At 40.8% G+C, this 18,846-nt stretch overlaps 3 protein-coding genes across 3 annotated transcripts in view; all 3 read left to right on the top strand.

The window, feature by feature from the left end:
- LOC146579867 (Fc receptor-like protein 5) overlaps positions 1 to 18,846 on the top strand; it is a 97,113-nt gene that overhangs the window by 8,968 nt on the left and 69,299 nt on the right. The gene's annotated exons all lie outside the window — the stretch shown is intronic.
- On the top strand, positions 7,961 to 9,663 carry LOC146579870 (uncharacterized). The gene is made up of 4 exons (XM_085265950.1): positions 7,961 to 7,997; positions 8,353 to 8,388; positions 8,599 to 8,865; positions 9,320 to 9,663. The coding sequence occupies exons 1-4, from the start codon at positions 7,961 to 7,963 to the stop codon at positions 9,604 to 9,606; spliced, it is 627 nt and encodes a 208-aa protein (XP_085122076.1). The 3' UTR covers positions 9,607 to 9,663.
- Positions 10,061 to 14,732, top strand: LOC146579869 (uncharacterized). Its single transcript, XM_085250531.1, has 8 exons — positions 10,061 to 10,097; positions 10,325 to 10,603; positions 12,312 to 12,425; positions 12,554 to 12,569; positions 12,653 to 12,732; positions 13,015 to 13,071; positions 13,213 to 13,275; positions 13,923 to 14,732. Exons 1-7 carry the CDS (start codon positions 10,061 to 10,063, stop codon positions 13,263 to 13,265), a joined length of 636 nt encoding a protein of 211 aa, XP_085106657.1. The 3' UTR covers positions 13,266 to 13,275; positions 13,923 to 14,732.

The following is an 18,846-nucleotide window of genomic DNA, read 5'->3' as shown; positions in this document are numbered from 1 at the left end:
TTGGCTTCCTTTTGGTAGTGGAGCATTGATCAGGAAGCCAAGCCCTATATATATGATACAATCTCACTACACTTAGCCTAATCCTTCATTGCCCTGAAGAATTCTGTGGTGTACGGACCTCCTCTCCAAGGAAAGAAAATGCAGAGAAGACTCACAACTCAGCAGGCCTTGGAAATGATCCTGAGGGAAGTCGACCCTTGTGACTCGGATGGAGAAGACCTACAAGTTCAGCCGGATTCGGACTCAGAGCTGTCTGATCAGTCTTCCGGTTAGTTGCATTTCATGTTATTTCCTATTTCATTTCAAATAAGTAAGTGGATGTAGTTTGTAAGTAAGATATTTCAGACATTATTCTGATACAGAGGAGGAGATACTGGACCTTCCCATTGCTCACAATTTGAATTTGTTCACACTGCAGATGAGGAGACTGCACCTAAAAAAAGAGCTTGTTTGGGGACTGAGACAGCGAAAGATGGCACAGTGTGGCGTGAAGAACAGGTGGGGACCTGTCTCCCTTTCACCCCAATAGAAGCGTACGCTGCAGATGGAGAGCCAACGGCTAAGGCCAGGAGAAATATCACGAGTCGCCTTCGGAGCTTCCTGTGTTTCATCACTCTTGACATGCTTCGTAGCATTCAAGAATGGACTGTTCAACATGCACAGCAAACGGAGCATGTTCATTGGTTCATGGACCTCCCTGAACTAATGGCATTTATTGCAATTGTCATCTTGCGGGGGGTTACCAGGGTTCCATCTCTAAATGACTGCTGGTCAGCAAACCTGGGAAACCCACAGATAATTGGAACTATGGCACGAAACCGCTTCCAAGAAATCATGCAACACCTACGCTTTGATGACAAGTCCACCCGCAGTGATCGAGCAAAGACTGATAAGTTCGCTGCAATTTCCAGTTTGTGGGGATCATTTGTCACCAACTGCATCACGTGCTACAACCCTGGTCTACATATCACCGTTGATGAACAGCTTTTCCCATCAAAGACTCGGTGCAGTTTCCTGCAGTATATTGCAAGTAAGCCGGACAAGTTTGGGATCAAGTTTTGGGTGGCTTGCGACCTAAAATCCAAGTACATTTGCAATGTCTTCCCATATCTTGGCAAGGACCCCAGTCGTCCCACTGGGGAGAGACTTTCTGAAAATGTAGTAATGAGGCTGATGGAACCATTCCTAGACAAGGGCAGAAATGTTACCACGGACAATTTTTTCACATCGCTTTCACTTGCGCAAAAACTTCTTAGACGGAAAACCACCATCCTCGGCACAGTCAACAAGATTCGCAGGGAAATTCCTCAATCCACTAGACAGACAGATCGCAATGAATTCACCACTCAGGTATGTTGCAGGTCTTTTGTGGTTCTATGTTTATGTGTTTCATTGTGTGTAAAAGTGCTATGGAAATAACAATTTATCTTATTTCTTAGGTGTTTTCAACCTCTGCTGCCACGCTGACGGCGTATGCGGCCAAACGGAAGAAGACAGTCTATATTCTTAGCAGCATGCACAGCGTGGTTCAGACTGATAACACTACCAAAAGGAAGCCAAACACTGTCACCCTTTACAACAAAACAAAGTGTGGCGTGGATGTGATGGACCAGATGGTTCGGGAGTACACTGTCCGCAGAGGAACACGGCGCTGGCCAGTTGCCGTGTTTTATAACATGATTGACATGGCAGCACTGAATGCACATGTGCTGTATCAAGCATGCTCCGGGACGAAGGAAAGACGGGTGGACTTCCTGGTGGAGCTTGCAAGGGAGTTAGCTCACTCTCATGTAGCTGCGAAGAAGGCAAGAAAAGAACAGTTGCCTTTGACACAACCCTCCACACCGAGCCCTGGAAAAAGAGCCATGTGTCAGGTCAAACACAATTGCAAGAACAATCATGCCACTGTGCGATGTGTTCACTGCAACAGATACACATGTGGTAAATGCAGACTACAGATACCATGGCAGTGCCAGGATTGTGAGTGATTGCTGAAAATGTTGAAATGTACTCACTCACTTTTTATAATTATTTGTAAAAATGTGTACAAATGGTTGATTTTTTGTACTGTTTTTATCAATAAATCTCAGCAACAAAGGACATACACCCATGTGTGTTGATTTCTCCCTAAGATGGCAAACTGAAACACTCCAAGTTGGTGACTTTTGGAGATTTGTTTCCCTGGATGATTGAGAATGCATCAAGATGAAACACAAAAGGAAGCTCACCGCTTTTAGCAGCTCCCCCACCCCCTCATCCACACACCCCCACTCCCCTCCCTCCAGAATTCCCAGGTAACAACCCAATTTACATATGAATGACTAGCCAATTTAGCTTCCACTTGCCTGAAGCTAAAGCTTAGCTAAAAGCCTACCAGCCATTTGGCTGCTCTCCGGGTTTTAAAGGTAGAAAAGCCAAATGGCAGTCCGTGGTGATGTAAGTGTTAAGGATACAAGAGGTGATCGAAGAATAACCACACTGATCCGGCCGGGTGAAGTCAAATGATGATTTTTAATACACGCGTGGGAAGATCACTACAGACAGCAATTGATCTTCAACTTAATCAAAGCACAAAGAATTATTTTATAGCATCAGGGTTTGATTAATGACGCCCCTTTATACGTCACAGATACATTTTATACATAGATCAGATCAAAACTACAATGACTTTTAACACAGTTCAAAAGAACATCATCTTCTATTTTCATTGCCGATTCCTCCGGTCAACCTTTTGACTTCCCGTTCAGCCACTCATCGTGCAAGATCTCGTTCCTTATTTTCAGAGACAACAAGGAACGGTTCCTCTTTTACCGAGACAATTTCGTAGTTACAACCAGACATGACTAACCTCTCACCTATAAATGAGTCTAACTAATGTGTGTGTGTGTGTGTGTGTGTGTCATGACCTCACTCAGCCTCTCTGTCACCTCTCGCCTCCTAACGCTCACAGTCAAATAGAGGCCACTGTCAACCTTTTACTAAAACTATAGATGCAATATAAATTGAATAAATGTTTTAACCAACTGATACTACTTCAAACTTAATACAAGAATATGAACATATAAAAGATATTAAAAATGACCTGAAATAAGTGTTTTGTAAGCATGTATTGCAATTCCTTCTATGTTCTAGTTTCCCTCAGCATGTATCACCTGGACAGTCACGCCAGTGAAGCTTAAGACCCTTAATGAACCGAACATCAACTCAAAATAAGCACAAATATGCAATATGTATAAAATAGTTATAACTGCATCTGGAATACAAGGTTAATATGATAACCATATGCATAAACACCTTAAGGCCATCTTAAAGCTATCTGTTACATTGTTAAAGCAATGATCATACTGCAAATTATATTATGCTGGTAAAATACTTTTTGTTCATCCCCACACTATCATCCACGTTTTACTAGGGGCAAATGTTATAGGAAGCTTTGTAAATATGCCCATGCAGAGTTCAAGTTGCAAAGCAGAGTAACGATTACACTACTGTGCTCAATGTCCCATCACATTGACCTGGTGTGAAGTGATGTCTAATTCCTGACTGAAAAACAAAGTAGACGGGAAAAAGTGCCAGAATCAACACATTACACTTGATAGTGCAGCTACATGCATTACATATTGCTTTCTATATATTTTAGTTGCATATCCTCCCAAGAGCCAGAAATTCATTCTATTCCTCTGTGGGGAGAATATATTTGCTTTTAAGAAGGATAGATGGATGTCCATTATGGGCAGTATGGTGGCACTGTGGTTAGCACTGTTGCCTCACATCAAGAAGGTCCTGAGAAGATCAATTCCACCATCATGCTGGGGTCTTTCTTTGTCGGGTTTGCATGCTCTCCCTACGTTTGCGTGGATTCTCTCCAGGTACTCGAGCTTCCTCCCATAGTCCAAACATATGCAGTTAGTGGGGATAGGTTAACTGGTAACTCTAAATTGCCCATTGGGTGTGAATCTGAGTGCAAATGGTTGTCTGTCTCTGTGTGGATGGATATCAATAACCCTAAAGTATATCAATAACAAAATTGCTCCAAGATATTTTTCCGATTGTCTCCCAGTTTCTCACTGTTACAGGACCCATAGATGTGATTTGTCATGTGCTTTTCTAAAAGCCAAAACACATGGACAAAACAGTCATTCTGTGCATCAGTTTGTAAAACAAAATTTTATGTTTATCTAAATGACATTATGAGTGAAAGAATGTAAAATACAAACACTTGCAGCATAAGCTACATAAATATTTACTGAGTTGTTTTGCTGCTATCATATAACGTTAAAAAACGTCTGCTTAATTACAAAAAGGTAACAAACATGAACAAATCAGATGGTGTTGTTGGGCAAATTGTGAGGAAATGCTAAAAGTTTTGTAGCATTTGGCTGCATTTGGCGTGTTGCAGTGAACCCAGCTGTATTTCAGTAATAACTATTACGATCAGATTGCCAGAGCAACTGTGGGGATCTTCTCGCTTCGCCTTATTGCTTGAGGCTTCACTTGTGATACATGCAGCATTGATTCTGCAAATAACTGTCAAGTCTTATATGGAATGGTTACACCTCTGTTACTTTGCTGGGCTGGAGTTTATTATCTATAAAAACACATGCATCAGAAAATCAAAAAAGAAGGACAAATGAACTTACAGCTCTCACATAACAGTTGTGTTTGCAGTTGTGCTCTGTTATCCAAATGTTGGAGAATCAGTGTTTATTTTTATAGTTTTTTTTATTTATGTAGTCAAAGATTTAACATTTTTATTTCTGTGTGGTTCTGTGCTGTGTGATTACTGAATGCTATTACACAATTATATAAACAGTTATCTATGAATGCCTTAGTTTTAGAGCTGCATTTTTAGCAGCCGAGAAAAGCTGAGAGAGGGAGCAGGACTTCATCTTGCTTCACACGTTAGTTTCACTTGCTTCCTGTGGGTGAATTTATGACCAAACCACTCATAATGGAAAAACACGTTAAAAGAGTCTGCATTGATGTAATGGGATACCTCACATTAGTGAAGTTCAGCTTTATCAGTTAACATGAAAAATTTCACTTTTTTAGACACACATTTCACTGTTGTGAAAGTGCCAGGATCAATAACACGTGAAAATTTAGCCCGGGTATGTATGGCACCTCTCTTTATCAGTATAATTTGATACGTTATTCATCTATTAATGATTTTTTAAAGTGCTTATAAAACTTGATTTCGTTGGTCGCAGTCTCTCCCAGCTGTCTTCAAGTCAAGTCAAGTGGCTTTTATTGTCATTTCAGCCATGTACGCTTGAACAGTACAGAGTGAAATGAGACTGCATTCCTCTGAGACCCTGCTGCTCAAATATAACGGACAAACACAGAACTACGTAAAGTGCAATGTAAACAAAAATAAACAAGACAAGACAGTGCAATGGAAGAAAGCAAAATGCTGAGTATTGTGCAAAAGTAACTTGGTGTCTGTAGGTGTGTGTGTGTGTGTGTGTGTGTGTGTGTGTGTGTGTGTGTGTGTGTGTGTGTGTGTGAGAAACTGCAGATAAGTGCTTGGTAGTGATGTGTATTTAAGTGTGCATGTGTGTGTCAGTCCAATCACTGAGTGTTCAGGAGTCTGATGGCTTGGGGGAAGAAACTGTTCTGTAGTCTGGTAGTGAGGGCCTGGATGTCTTAATGTGAAAAGTACTGTGTACACCCTGTTACTTTGTTACAAAGTACTTTGAGATTACTTTGTATACTCTAAAAGGAAATAAAAGTATAAAGGTGCATTTATTAATCAAGCAGTTTAATATTTTTCTTTAGTGTGTCATCAACGGTTTGTGGCCCTCAGCAATGAGTGTACAGTAGTTATGCCTACAATCACCAATGATGGTTGTGAGAGTAATTATTATTGCTGGTAAACCTTGTACCAAACCTAACATGCAGACAAGTAGCAGACAAAGACAACAAAATGTTCTCAGTGAAGTTTTCAGAGAGAGAATAGTGCATTTCAAAGGTTTTGTCTGGCCTTAAAGTTCGATATGTTAAAACCCTTAACTATAACTAACAAAGAAAAAGAGTCCATCGATGAGACTCTCAGCAGCCATAATAATCACATTACTAACTTATAACATTATAACTTGGTGTTAGCTTGATATTTGTTAATAATTTGAAGACACATATGAGTCTACAGGAAAAAAATAAAAACTTTTCACAAACTTACGTCTGCCTGTTCCTCATCTCCCAGCATGCTTAAATTAATTTACAGGGATCACGAATACCTTTTATAAGTTCCAGTAGAGTAACAGCATGCAGGTAGAACAGAGTTGGGTTTTTTTTTACTGTTTAGATATTTGTTGATATTTACTGCTTTTTTTCCCCAAAGAGTTTTGCAATAAAGTTCTCAAACTTTTACACGAAAAGCATCCAATTTTGTTTCCTGTAAATTGCATCTATTCAAAACCCTGCAAGAATACCACAGACCTTGTGTGTTAACGTTAAATACATGGCGTTCCTCTGCTACAACCTGCCCCATTACTGGGGTGTGTTGTAACACATGCTACAGAGAATTGTAACAATTAGAAAAAAGAAGCAAAAACTGAATCCACACCAGAGAAAGTACTTCAAGAAGTGGTTTAGTGGAATAAAGGTTTTTGTGTTTATTTCCCTACGACTGACCATAATCCAAATTCACTCTTTTGTGTGGGTGTGCAAATTAGTTTAACAGAAAAAACTTTCACAACACCACAAATACTTAATGAATAATTTTTTTATTATTAGTCCCATGCGAAAAAGATAAGTTTCTGTGATGGGGTGTGGTCTGCAGTGTGGCTTCAGGGGATGGGTGGACCAGTGGGTTCAGGCTGTAGTGTCACTGGAGGTCACTGGATCCTATCATTATGATCATGCATCCCCTATTTTTACGGTAGCTGCCAGGGCTGGAAGTGGAGACCGGTAGCTGAGCATGGGTCATACTTGCTACAGTCTCATTTAAAGCTTATATATTATCTGTATCAAAAATACAATAGCAGTGTGCATGTAACCCTATAGTGCAGCCTTGGTGTGCCCAATGACTGCACAGGGTAATTTTACCCAAACTTCCTCCGGCTTTGAGCTGCCAAATGGCTCCATACAGACAAAGGTTTTTATCATCTGAGGTCAGAGTCTTTAGCGTTAGTTTTCATTTCTTTAACAGGTTTCTCTTTCTTTTTCTTCTGATTGCCTTCAGTTTTTCCTAAGACATTCTTTTTGCATTTTTTTCTGTGACTCCGTCAGCCTTTGCAATGATTTGTAGAATTAGCTCAGTGTTATGTGGCAGATCACATGTTCTTTAGTCACTGATTTAACTGACTCGCCCTTCTTTGAGACCTCATCAGATGCTTTTTTGTTTTAAATATCAGCAGGCACACCTCAATCATTCTTTCTTTTCCACTTTCTAGGTATGCTGTAAAAGTATAAGTATATGCAAAATTAATAAACTATTCATACTTTGGGGAAGGGGGTGTTGGAACACTTTTATAACATACGTTAGAACCCACCCCACCCTTGTCAGTCATTGTTTAACTAACTGTATTTGCGTAGTGCATTAAAATAAGCAGGGGGAAAAAAGCATCACAGTTTAATGTAAGTCATTCTATCTGTAGCTGTTTAATTACTTAACAAGGTTTAGTGCTGGTCAAAAAAAAAAATACTTTCGTAATGCAAATTATCATCGGTGTATTTGTATTGTTTAGTTTCACTATATTTGTATGACAGGTCATTTGATAAAAACTGCTTGATAAGTTTGTGCAGCACCAGGACAGTATAAACATGTCACAGTACGCTGTGGCCAGATCTTGTTAAGGTGTGTTAGTTCTGTTGAAAAAGGGAAGGAAGCAGAAAGAAGAAGTGTTAAAAACTCTTTGTTTCCTTCACAGCTCTTTGGTATCTGCTGTGCTGCTGCTTCACTCTCTCTCTTTACAGAAAGTTGTAGAAGTTTTCAGACGTGTCACTGCTGGATGTGAGGATGGGAGCCACTTTGCTCTGTGAGCTGGGCCTATTCTGTGAGTACATCACTGACTTCTATTGTTTGATTCATACTGATCCATAAACATGTTTTAGTAAGAAGAACAGAGCATCAGTCATTTGTACCATTTCAGGTCATGTGATCAGAGGACTCTCATGTTTGTTACCAACATGTTTGTTTGTAGACTGGATTAGATTTTAGTGCACTGACTCAGATCAGAGTGGAGCTGGTTTAGTTTATCTAAGAAAGGTTTGTTTCTCCATCAGTGATAATTTGATGCATTTAAAATCATAATATAAAATGTCACCAATCATAGTAGACACTAGTAAAACCCCACGTGTGCCATACTAGATTATTTGAACCAATGTCTGAAGTTTCTGTCTTTATTGTAGTGCTCCGTACGCTCCTCTGCACTGGACACACTCAAGGTGACTGAACAGTTGTTTTATTTTATTTATGATTTTTTTATCTCCACATACTGCATCACTCTTTAGCATTTTATCTTTCTGTAATTCTGTATTTATTTATTTAGAACTGACATTTTAACTAAAAAAAAACATTTTATGAACACAAACACAGATTGTTTCATGCATAAAAGTGTTTCAGATTTCTAATGGTGTGATTGTGTTGGATTCTAGCTGCTGTGCTAACTATTGAACCCAACTGGTCCAGTTTTGTTATTCAAGAGTTTGTTACCTTCATATGTGACATGAATGAAGGTGAAGACGCTGACTGGGAATACAAAATCAACAAGGATGGGCGAGAATTTATCCCCTACAACACACACAAAGACTATACATTAGAAATTAGCTCTAAGGGTGACAGTGGTGAATATCAGTGCTCTGGTCGCAAAAAGAGCTCACATAAAACAAAGAACAGTAATACTGTCTCTATAATTGCATTAGGTAAGTCCTCTGTGAACAATAGCATGAATTGTTCTGTTCAAATTCTCATCTGAATAATAAAGTAGATTTAATTAATGTTGCTACTGAAACATTTTTCCTGATGCATGAAACGTGAAGCTTCAAACAGGACCACCGTATTTTACCGGTTATTTTGCCCATGTAATGCTAACATAATGCTAAATACTCCCTCACTGTTTAATCCATCATCACTAGATGTACCATTGTGGGTACAAATAATGGAATCTTCACGAATCAGTGTGTATCATTCAGCATTAGATTATAGTGGGACTTCTTCGGGCCAGAAAATAGACAAACAGTTATACTGATCTTATTAAGAGATCTGGAACTTGAAATGCAGAACATTAAAACATAGTTTAAATCTAGATTTATTTATTTATTTTTTTTTTAATGGATCAAAATGCATATTTCCTTCCCTTCTTTTTTATAACTGCAGATAAACCCAGGGCCACACTGACAGCAGGAACAACAATCATACCAGTAGGGGGCAGTGTGACACTGACCTGCTCTGTGCAGAGCTCTGATGGATGGAAATATGAGTGGTTCAGACGAACCCAAACAACCTCTGAAGGTAAAATCAGAGATCAACAAAACAGAGATATCAGAGTATCTGAAGGAGGAATCTACAGCTGCAGAGGAACAAGAGGAAACCCAGTTTACTACACTGATAGAAGTGATGATGTCACCATTGAGAAAACCAGTGAGTTCAGTAATTTAGTTTGAAATATACAATCACTCATTATTCTGCCCTCGCACTTAACTAGGCAGACAACCATCATCCCATGTAGAAAAACCACACCGTTGTTCCTTTCTGGTGGATTTATTTGATTGGATGCATAGCATGGCTTTGTTGAAATACATGAATGGATGAATGGTAAAACTGTAAACAAATACAAAATATCCCATGTGAGCTAATATAAGCAAACATTCTTACAATTAGAAGATGCTATGACCTGTTACTATGCAAAGCAAAGCAGAACGAAACAAGCTAACAAGCTAACGTTAGCGGTTAGCTAGCGCTAATTAGCGTTTAGGCTAATGACTAATAAAGCACATCATTGAGTCAATTTACTTTCTCAAAATATCACAAACAACACACGGCAGTTAGTGCTAAACATTCACCGGTAAAACACAACATTACTGCCAACTTACAGACTGTGCTGGCTTAAGAGGCAGCATGGGCAGGCACAGGAGTAGCGAACTGTCCTTCTCCCGTTAGACAGGAAGTAATGAGAAGTAGCACTTCCGGTAGAATGTCAAAATAAAATGAATAGTGTGCCAGAAACGAATAAAGATTGCATGAACTTGTATAACACTACATAACGTGAGTGGTGACTCTTAAGGAGCCAGAACACTCATGATTATCAAACATACAATGTGAAGTTTTCTGTGTTGATTTCATGTTTCTGTTTGTATCTCAACTGTTAATATGTGTAAACAGTTTCCAATAAAGTTGTTGTAAAACAACAAGCCAACTGGCCTCAGATATTCAGAGGTGAGACGATCACTCTGACATGTGAGGTGCAGGAAGGAGGTGAAACCACTGAGTGGGAGTATGAATGGAGAGGACCCAGGACACCCCCACAGTGGACACACAATAATGATGTGACATTCAGAGTTTCTGAGTCCAGCAGTGGAGACTACATGTGTAAGAGTCGACGCAGAGATGACTCATATTCTTCAACAGAGTGGAGTGAAGCCTTCACATTGTCAGCATCAAGTAAGTTTGTGTGTGTATATACAATATTATTATTATTGTAGTATTTTAAGGCAATTGAATCTAGTGAGTTGAACCACCTAACTATATAAGCTAAAATATTTTATATTTGGAAGTATTGAAAGTCATGATTTTCTTCTGAAAACCTTCCAGTATTCATTATTGACAAAGCTTCACTCATTTAAATTTCAATACTCCCATCCATCCATCTTCTTCCGGCCCTGGATAAATGGAAGAAGAAGTTCCTGTTTCTCTTTCTTCTTTATTATTATTCCGAGTGTTTCCGTACACTTTTCGCCGTGGAACTACTCCCACAGTTTTCATCCGATTTTCGCCATTCAAACTTTAAAAAATTCTGCTCTTTCTGCTTAATGCCGGCTATGACTTTTGGTGCTCATAACTTCTATACTTTTTGAGATATTGAATTTTTTTTTGCAATATTTTTTGCCCATTTCTGCCATATCATCAGTGGCCTCACTGATTTTCCTTGCCGGGTTGACCTATGTTTTAGCTCAGTGAGATGAGCATCCGTTCTCAGACTGGGAGGCCCGGGTTCAAATCCCGCTTATGGCAACATTTCTTTCAGTTAACAGTTACACTTTCTTAACTCTTTTCAACACAAATTTCAGCTTTTTCACCCCTTTTCAGCAGAATTTTAAATTTTTTCACCACTTTTCAGCACAAATACCAGCTTTTTCAGCTGTTTTCAGCAAAAACCTCTTTTCAGCAGAATTCTGCTGATTCAACTCTTTTCAGCAGAAATTCTTCTGATTGAACTCTTTTCAGCAGAAATTCTGCTGATTAACCTCTTTTCAGCAGAATTCTGCTCATTCAACTCTTTTCAGCAGAAATTCTGCTGATTGAACTCTTTTCAGCAAAATTTTCAGTTTTTTCTGCTGTTTTCAGAAAAAAACTATTTTCAGCAGAAATTCTGCTGATTAAACTCTTTAGCAGAAATTCTGGTAAGCGAACTCTTTTCAGCAGAAATTCTGCTGATTGAACTCTTTTCAGCAGAAATTATGCTGATTGAACTCTTTTCAGAAGAAATTCTGCTTATTCACCTCTTTTCAGCAGAATTCTCAGCAGCTTCTATGTCATCTCTTGTGTTGGAGTGCCCTCTTGTGGCGCCTTTTGGGTAGTGCCTTAGTAAACGTGAACCAAGCAAAAACCTCTTTTCAGTAGAATTCTGTTCATTCACCTCTTTTCAGCAGAAATTCTTCTGATTGAACTCTTTTCAGCAGAAATTCTGCTGATTAACCTCTTTTCAGCAGAATTCTGCTCTTTCAACTCTTTTCAGCAGAAATTCTTCTGATTGAACTCTTTTCAGCAGAAATTCTGCTGATTCACCTCTTTTCTGCAAAGTCTTCAGCCTTTCCACCTCTTATCAGCACAATACTCAGCCTCTTCTGCTCATTTCAGCACAATTGTCAGTCTCTCCACCTCTTCTTTGTGAGAAAGAGCTTGGTGCAGTGAGATGAATACCTGCCTTGAGTACTAGAAGGGCCAGGTTCGAATCCTGCTCAGGGCAACATTTTTTTCACTTTTTCAGCTTTTTTCAGCAGACATCTTCAGCGTTAAGGCATCCACACAGCATTTTCGCAGGAAATGCAAATTTTTCTAGTTTGTGTTGTTCTTGTGCCATTAAAGAACCCTAAATCATTTTGGAGAATCTTTATACATAAATCTAATCAGAACCTAACATTTATTACAGCAGAGCCTGGGCCTGAAAACTCTTCGTTTCTCACTACTTTGATTGTTGGACTTGTTTGTGGAATTTTACTGATTATTCTTCTTCTGCTGTTGTGTCGCTTCAAACTGTCAAAGGGTAAGGCCATTTCCATCTTGTTTTTGCCTTATTATGTGATCTAAGTATTCATGTATCTAGTCTGAAGTAGATGTACTGTCATTGCACCAGAGCAGTTTGAAATTATTTTCTTTTTCGTTTTTTTACAGATTCATGCTTTAAGAGGTTGGTTCAACCCTTCCCACCCCTTTTTCAACCTTCTGGAATCGTTACATTTACAAATTTATGTTATATTTTTATTCCTCCAGGCCTCAGAGCAAAAATCAGCACTCTGCTACAAACCACATGACCAAGCAAGATGAAACTCAACACATTTCTCCTGTTCAAGGTCAGCCTTCACCCTGTATTCTTTCCTTGACAAATTGAGCTTAATACATTAAGTCCTGATTAGATGTATTAGAAGATGTTCAAATTGCTATATATGACTATTTATTTTGTATTATTTATTTAACCATTGGCTTGATTTTACTCTGTATGTGATTCTTTTTTCTACAAATCAAATAAAGACATCAATGACACAGAAAAAGGCACAGTATGTACCATGGAAAATAAAAATGAGTAGGACCTTTAATAATCTATTAATTAATGGATAACTGTTTCACTATTTCAGTTGAATCAGAGGATGTCACATATTCTTTGGTGGAGCTTAAAAACACCACTCCAAGGAGTAAGTACTTTATGTTGGAAACATTTAGGGGTTTAGATGTTTTTAAAGCGAGCAATATTTAAAGAAAATAAAGAAAATTGTGTTTTCTTTTCTTTTTTTTTGTTTGGTTGTTTTTTGACATTTGTCTTATCCTTCTGACAGAGAAGACCAAGATACCAGAGGAGAGTTGTGTTTACTCTGATGTTAAAATATGACCTTCCACAGGTACAGTACAGTCAGTGACAACAATCCTGCTTTTAAATGTTTCTGTTTTTAATATCACATAAAGAATAATCAGCAATCTGTATTTTATTCCTTGGTGTCGCAGTAAGACATTCCTGGAGAAACCCATCTGGGAACAGTTAGGAGAAATTTAGGACTGTTTTTGACAGCTGGTCAGTCAGAGGCAATACATTTTTTCTCCACTTACTTCTACAGTAGAAGCATTGTCATGTCATCTGTTGATTATCGCGTCTTAACAAAAATGAAGAAAAAAGTGCCAACTGAAGCATAAATCTTTGTGACAAGGCTAATGTTTAATGTTATGAGACCTGTATCAGTAAAGTCCAAGAAAGCCCTAAAGAAGTGAAGGTTGGATGGATGTCATTAGGAGCAGAACTACTTATGAATTCAGTGGTAGACTTTGTTTTAGATCTTAGCCTGTTGTACGCACAGGTCTCGAATATTAAATCGATAGCCAAGACAAGGAAAGGTAAGTAAAGTAATATATCAGATAATTTTTTCTAGCACTTTCTCTTCTACAATTTATAAATCCTGAATAAAATTTATAAACACGTACTCATCCAGTTTAAATTACAATCTTGCTGGGAAAACGTTTTTGATTAATTGTCTATTTTTATTTATTTTTTTAGGAAAATCAGATCCTGCCACAGCTCATGAAATGGTTTATTCTGGAGTCAAACCGGGAAAATAACTTGGTGACTGTACAGCAGTAAAATAGCACATTGAGATTTTTCACTGTAATTATGTACTTTTAGACACATTAGAATGTATTGTAAACAAAATAAATATATCTTCAAGTTACCATTAATTACTGAGGAATTTTTTGGCTTTTTCTCCAGCTCAATAAAAAGTTCTGTATAAACAAAATCAAGGGGAATGATGACAAAAGAGCAACTAAACCCTAACCAATTTAATCCAGAATATCCCCCAAACCTAAAAATACCCCAAATTAAGTGGCAGTGGTAAACTTTTAAAATTATCAGTCCCTTTTTTTTCTTTTCATGTTTGTAATATAGTGTGCACTTTGGGGAAAGGGACTCTGGATTGCTTCAGTCCCTCTTCAATAATAGGGACTGAAGCATTTCAGTGGATCATGCTCCTCAGTTTCCACTATAAGTCTATGCCAGGATACTGGAGAGACAAACCTCACATCCACAAGTGATAATGTGCTTTTGGTCTTCTTTTCAGCACAACAACTCTGCTAATGTAAATGAATATGTATATTTATAGGCATATGTATCAAGTTGTAATGAAGTGGGCAGGATTTGAAGTAATGAAGTAGCAATTTCTGGGGATGATATTTACTGATTACTATTTTCCTTATGTTTTGCTCTTGCATTTTATTATTTGTTTTTCATATTTTTTAAGACATTCAAAATAAAGACATAACTAAAGCCTTATATCTATAATGTTTTTTTCTTGATATGATCTATTTCCATCGGTTCAGCCCATGCCTTCAGCAGCCTGGGTTTCAAATGGCCCGTCTCCACTTCAGATATAGACATTAATACGAGACACCTTGAATATATTTAGTACCACAAGAAAGCTAAACTAAAAATGTACAGAAATTTTTTGGGGGGTGGAATATCTTTTTTTCTTGTTGTAGCAATGCTTTTTCACAATAAACCTTATACGTGTTACAGCCGGCTGGCCAGAACCAGGGGAATGGACAAAAAAAGCAGACACAGAACAGAGGCAGTAGGTACGAGTCCCACTATGGACATTGGAGAAAAAAAATGAAAATGAAGTTTTGCGAGATCTCGCAAAATAGGCCACATCCTATAGAGGACACATTTGAAGGCTGATTACGTCACAGCCAGGCAACGAAGGCTGTCCCAATTCAAAGGCTGCTCCAAATGTGTCCTTTGTTGCCCAACCTATCCCAGAATTCATAGCGCAGCCCAGCCAATTCCAGTTTCCAACAATGGCGGCAGCTACTTAGTTTTAATATTACTCTTTATGGGTCACAAAATAAACTTTTAAGATATTTTCAGTCGAGAGTATAGCTGTGTAAACTTCAAATATCTGCTCGGTTTATCAGGACATCACATATTTGCAAAAGTGCTCCGACGTTTTCAGAGACGTCTGTTACCCACCAGTTCAATGCTGACCAGGAGGTTGAGGCCCACAAGAACCAGCAAGAATACCACACTCCCGGCACATCATACCTCGACCTCCCAGTCAGCTTTGAGCTGGCGGCCTCTGAAGGATGCAGACTATTTTGCGAGATCTCGCAAAAGTTCATCTTCATTTCTTTTTCTCGAATGTCCCTTGTGGGGCTCCGTAGATAGGTTTGAACATGAAAACACAACTTTATTTACAGAGGCGACTTTAGTTTACAAAATGGTTACTGTGGACTAAATAATTCAAAGCAAGAATGATGCATCTGAACATGCGTTATAAACTATGAAATAGGTGGGGAGGTTGTTATATCTTTGCAGGTGGTCTCCTCACTACAGGAGCTCACTCTGCAGGTGGGGGGAGAGATATAGGAGAGGTGGAGAATGAACTCAAGCTGGGTTTCTATTGTCTTGTGTAGTTTGGGAGATGATTGGATGATGGGGTGGGTGCAGTTTTCTCTGGGGTGGAGTCGGGGGGCTGCCCCGGACTCTGTGGGGCTGGGCGGTGCTGCTGCTGCGGGCCCCGGTCCGGATGGGCCTGGGCCCCCTTGCCCTGGTGGGTTCCAGAGTGTGGGGGTGCCTACTGGGGTCAGCGGGGGAGCTGGCCCCAGGGAGGGGCCGCTTGCCCCTCCCTTTCTTCCCTCCCCATCCTCAGCTGCCTCCCTATTCCCGCTCTACCACACCCACCCACACAGGCAGGGCTTGGGGTGCAGGTATGTCACCAGGGTGCAGGGGAGGCACTCCCCCTCTGTCCCCTTCTGGCCGCCTGTGCCTCAATTTTATTACGCAACCTAGACATCCACATTACTCACACTCTCACATAACACATACATATATATATGTATATATGTATATACACGTTTTACAGCATCCAGAGGATGGTCGGTGTACTCCAACCCACCTCTGGCACTGGTGCCCTACCTTCAATTTTAAATGCATTTAGACACTAAGGGTTTTCGGGAGGAGCCGTACTGCTCTCTGAGAGGAAGCTAGTACCATGCTCTCCTGAGTTTTAAATGCACTTTAGAACAGCACACAGCAACACTACATATGAGCGGGCGTAGGGAGGTTTGAGGTCTTCACTCACCCCGGTTCTGTTAGCCGTCAGGGCTGGGGGGCTGGGAGGAGGTGCTGGCCGTCAGACTGGGGTCTGGGATGCGGGGCCTCCCCGCTACTGCAGATAAGGAGGTGGTCCGCTTGCCTCCACCCCAGAGAGAAGGGTTACATCTCCTGGGTCTAGTTGCGGCTTGCCCCTCTGAGGACAGGGGTACCTGGACCTGGGATATAGAGTATGTTTGGGGAGTGCGACTGTCTGTGCAGTGTCTATTTGTGTCTGTCTACACGTTGGGTGAGTGCCGAGTATTTGGTTGTGCATATGGGGTGGGAATGCACGTCTGTGTCCGCGTGTGCCTGTTCGTCTGTGTCTATATGTCAGGTTGGGTCTTAGACTCAACCTCTCTGGGTACATCTCAGGCCCTCTAAAGTACGGAGGCCTATCTCCCCTCACCACACTCCCTGCCGGTGGCTGATGCCCTCAGACGTTGGTGTGTTGGTGGTCCTTGTCGTCTGGGGCTGGGCGCTCATGTATGTACTGGCTCACTCCTGGTGGCCGATTGGCGGGGCCGGGCGCCTGTGGCCCGGCTGGGCTCCTTCCGGGGGGTGGGATGCCCTCAGGCCTCTGGCCTCTGGGCCTGAAGCTCGGTCCTCTCTGGCACAGCTGGCTGCCGGCAGAGCCTGCGGGCACGCCACTGCAACCCCCTCTGGCCTCTGCTCCGTAGCTGCGGGGTGACCTCTCGTTTGGGGCTCTACTCAGCTCTTCCCAGGAGGGTGGCACGGTTCCCCCCCCTTTGGTGGTCCTCCTCGGGTCCTTGTACTCTGGGGCCTCTGGATGTCTGGGGCCTGGATCTCCTCCATACCTGCTTCATACCCTGGTGGACGGGGCTATGGCTCCCCACACTCCCTAGCAGATCGTTACATGGAGAAACCTTTGGAATACAAGCATGCTGATCCACACAGGTGTGCACACAGGTGTACACACGGGTGTTCACAGACGCGGACTACACCTTTCTTGGCTGCTGCCTCAAAGCACATTGTGCGCTGTCTATCTTGCGTGCTGCACAATATCGTTTAATATTTAGTATCTACTGTTATCTACTGCTAGCGAGTTCATTGTGATGGCGCTGTTTTTTTTATTATGTTGCTCTTTTTTTGTTTGCTTTCTCTTCTGTTTTTTTTTCTCCATGCAGGTGATCCAGGTGTTTTTTTTTCTTTTCTTTTTTTCTTTCTTCCCCCCTTTCTCACCGTCTCTTCTCCCCTTTGGTTTTCTTTCTCTCCCTCTCTTTCTTTCATTCTTTCTCCCTGTCCTATCCCCCAGTCATGTCTGTCCCGTTTGTAACAACCGAAAATAAAATAAATTCATAATTATAATAAAGGTCAATCAAATGGACCAATATGGCAAGGCCATGATGATCCACTTGGTAAAGTAAATCCGCTTGGCATCTTTCTTGGCCTTAAGACAACAATTCTGATGACTAAAGATCCAAACGGGACACAAAAAAAAACAAAACTATGAAATAGAAACATAGGCTGTAAAGTACTAAGTAGAAACATGAGCTATAACCTGTGATAGCTAACGGGGCTGTGAACTATGCAAGGAAAACTCGGCGAGCGGGTCGTGATTCAGGCGGGGAAGATCAGTGGCACTGGAACACAGTGAGAAGGGTGTCAGTGATGGCGGTAATTGGTCAGGTAAGAGGACTAATTAAACAGAGTGTCACACCGAACGCGATAGAGGCGGCCAGAGCGTCAGGTTTACATGTAAAGTTAATGGAAAGGCGCGATGACCCGCAGATTTGCGTCGCGAAAACGTGAAAACGCCTGAAACGCGCGTGAGTTTTTGTGTTGCATTTTGTGCATACGCGCGTTTCGCGTCCCCCGCTCGAGTTGGAAAAATCCGAACTCCAGCGTCAAATCGCGCCGCGACAACCAATCAGGAGCCTGGTGACGTGGCTGTTACCTAGTTCAAAGGGGCAGATCCAGCCAAAGCCATTCATTCTGCATTCATCATGGAGGAAAAACTAATCAGTGCTGTGGCAAATCATCCCGAATTATACGATGCTACCTACTATTTCTACCGAGACAGGAATAAAAAGGACCTAGCTTGGAGACAAATCAGTGAGGAGATCGGGCAACCTGGTAAGTTCATTCCTTCTTTTTAATTTTCAGACTGACCCGATGAAGCCGCGCAAAAGCTAGCAAGCCCGCCTACTGTCCCGCGATTTTCCCACTGTTGTACAAATACCTTTCCGCTAACCAGATAATGCAAAGATACCAGTCTGGCACAACTTCCTCCCACATCCCTCCCACATTTCCGGTTCACGCGCGTTAAAATATGATATTTTGGGGCGCGATGGATTTTTCTTGGACACGCGTT

The sequence above is a fragment of the Mchenga conophoros genome, linkage group LG3 (genome assembly GCF_057382185.1).
Source record: "Mchenga conophoros isolate Kocher_MC1m ecotype Shallow Benthic linkage group LG3, M_conophoros_male_GT1.1, whole genome shotgun sequence".
Taxonomy (NCBI): Eukaryota; Metazoa; Chordata; class Actinopteri; order Cichliformes; family Cichlidae; genus Mchenga; species Mchenga conophoros.
The sequence above is the reverse complement of the archived record's forward strand: the minus strand, read 5'-3'. Positions and strand labels throughout refer to the sequence as shown.

What these genes read in the sequence shown, in the direction of transcription:
- LOC146579870 (XM_085265950.1), top strand. Translation starts at nt 7,961, where the DNA reads ATGGGAGCCACTTTGCTCTGTGAGCTGGGCCTATTCT. An exon ending in CTGTGAGCTGGGCCTATTCT is followed by an intron (nt 7,998 to 8,352) that starts GTGAGTACATCA and finishes TCTTTATTGTAG; the next exon opens with TGCTCCGTACGCTCCTCTGC. An exon ending in CTGCACTGGACACACTCAAG is followed by an intron (nt 8,389 to 8,598) that starts GTGACTGAACAG and finishes GTTGGATTCTAG; the next exon opens with CTGCTGTGCTAACTATTGAA.
- LOC146579869 (XM_085250531.1), top strand. Translation starts at nt 10,061, where the DNA reads ATGGGCAGGCACAGGAGTAGCGAACTGTCCTTCTCCC. An exon ending in TAGCGAACTGTCCTTCTCCC is followed by an intron (nt 10,098 to 10,324) that starts GTTAGACAGGAA and finishes ATGTGTAAACAG; the next exon opens with TTTCCAATAAAGTTGTTGTA. An exon ending in CTTCACATTGTCAGCATCAA is followed by an intron (nt 10,604 to 12,311) that starts GTAAGTTTGTGT and finishes CATTTATTACAG; the next exon opens with CAGAGCCTGGGCCTGAAAAC.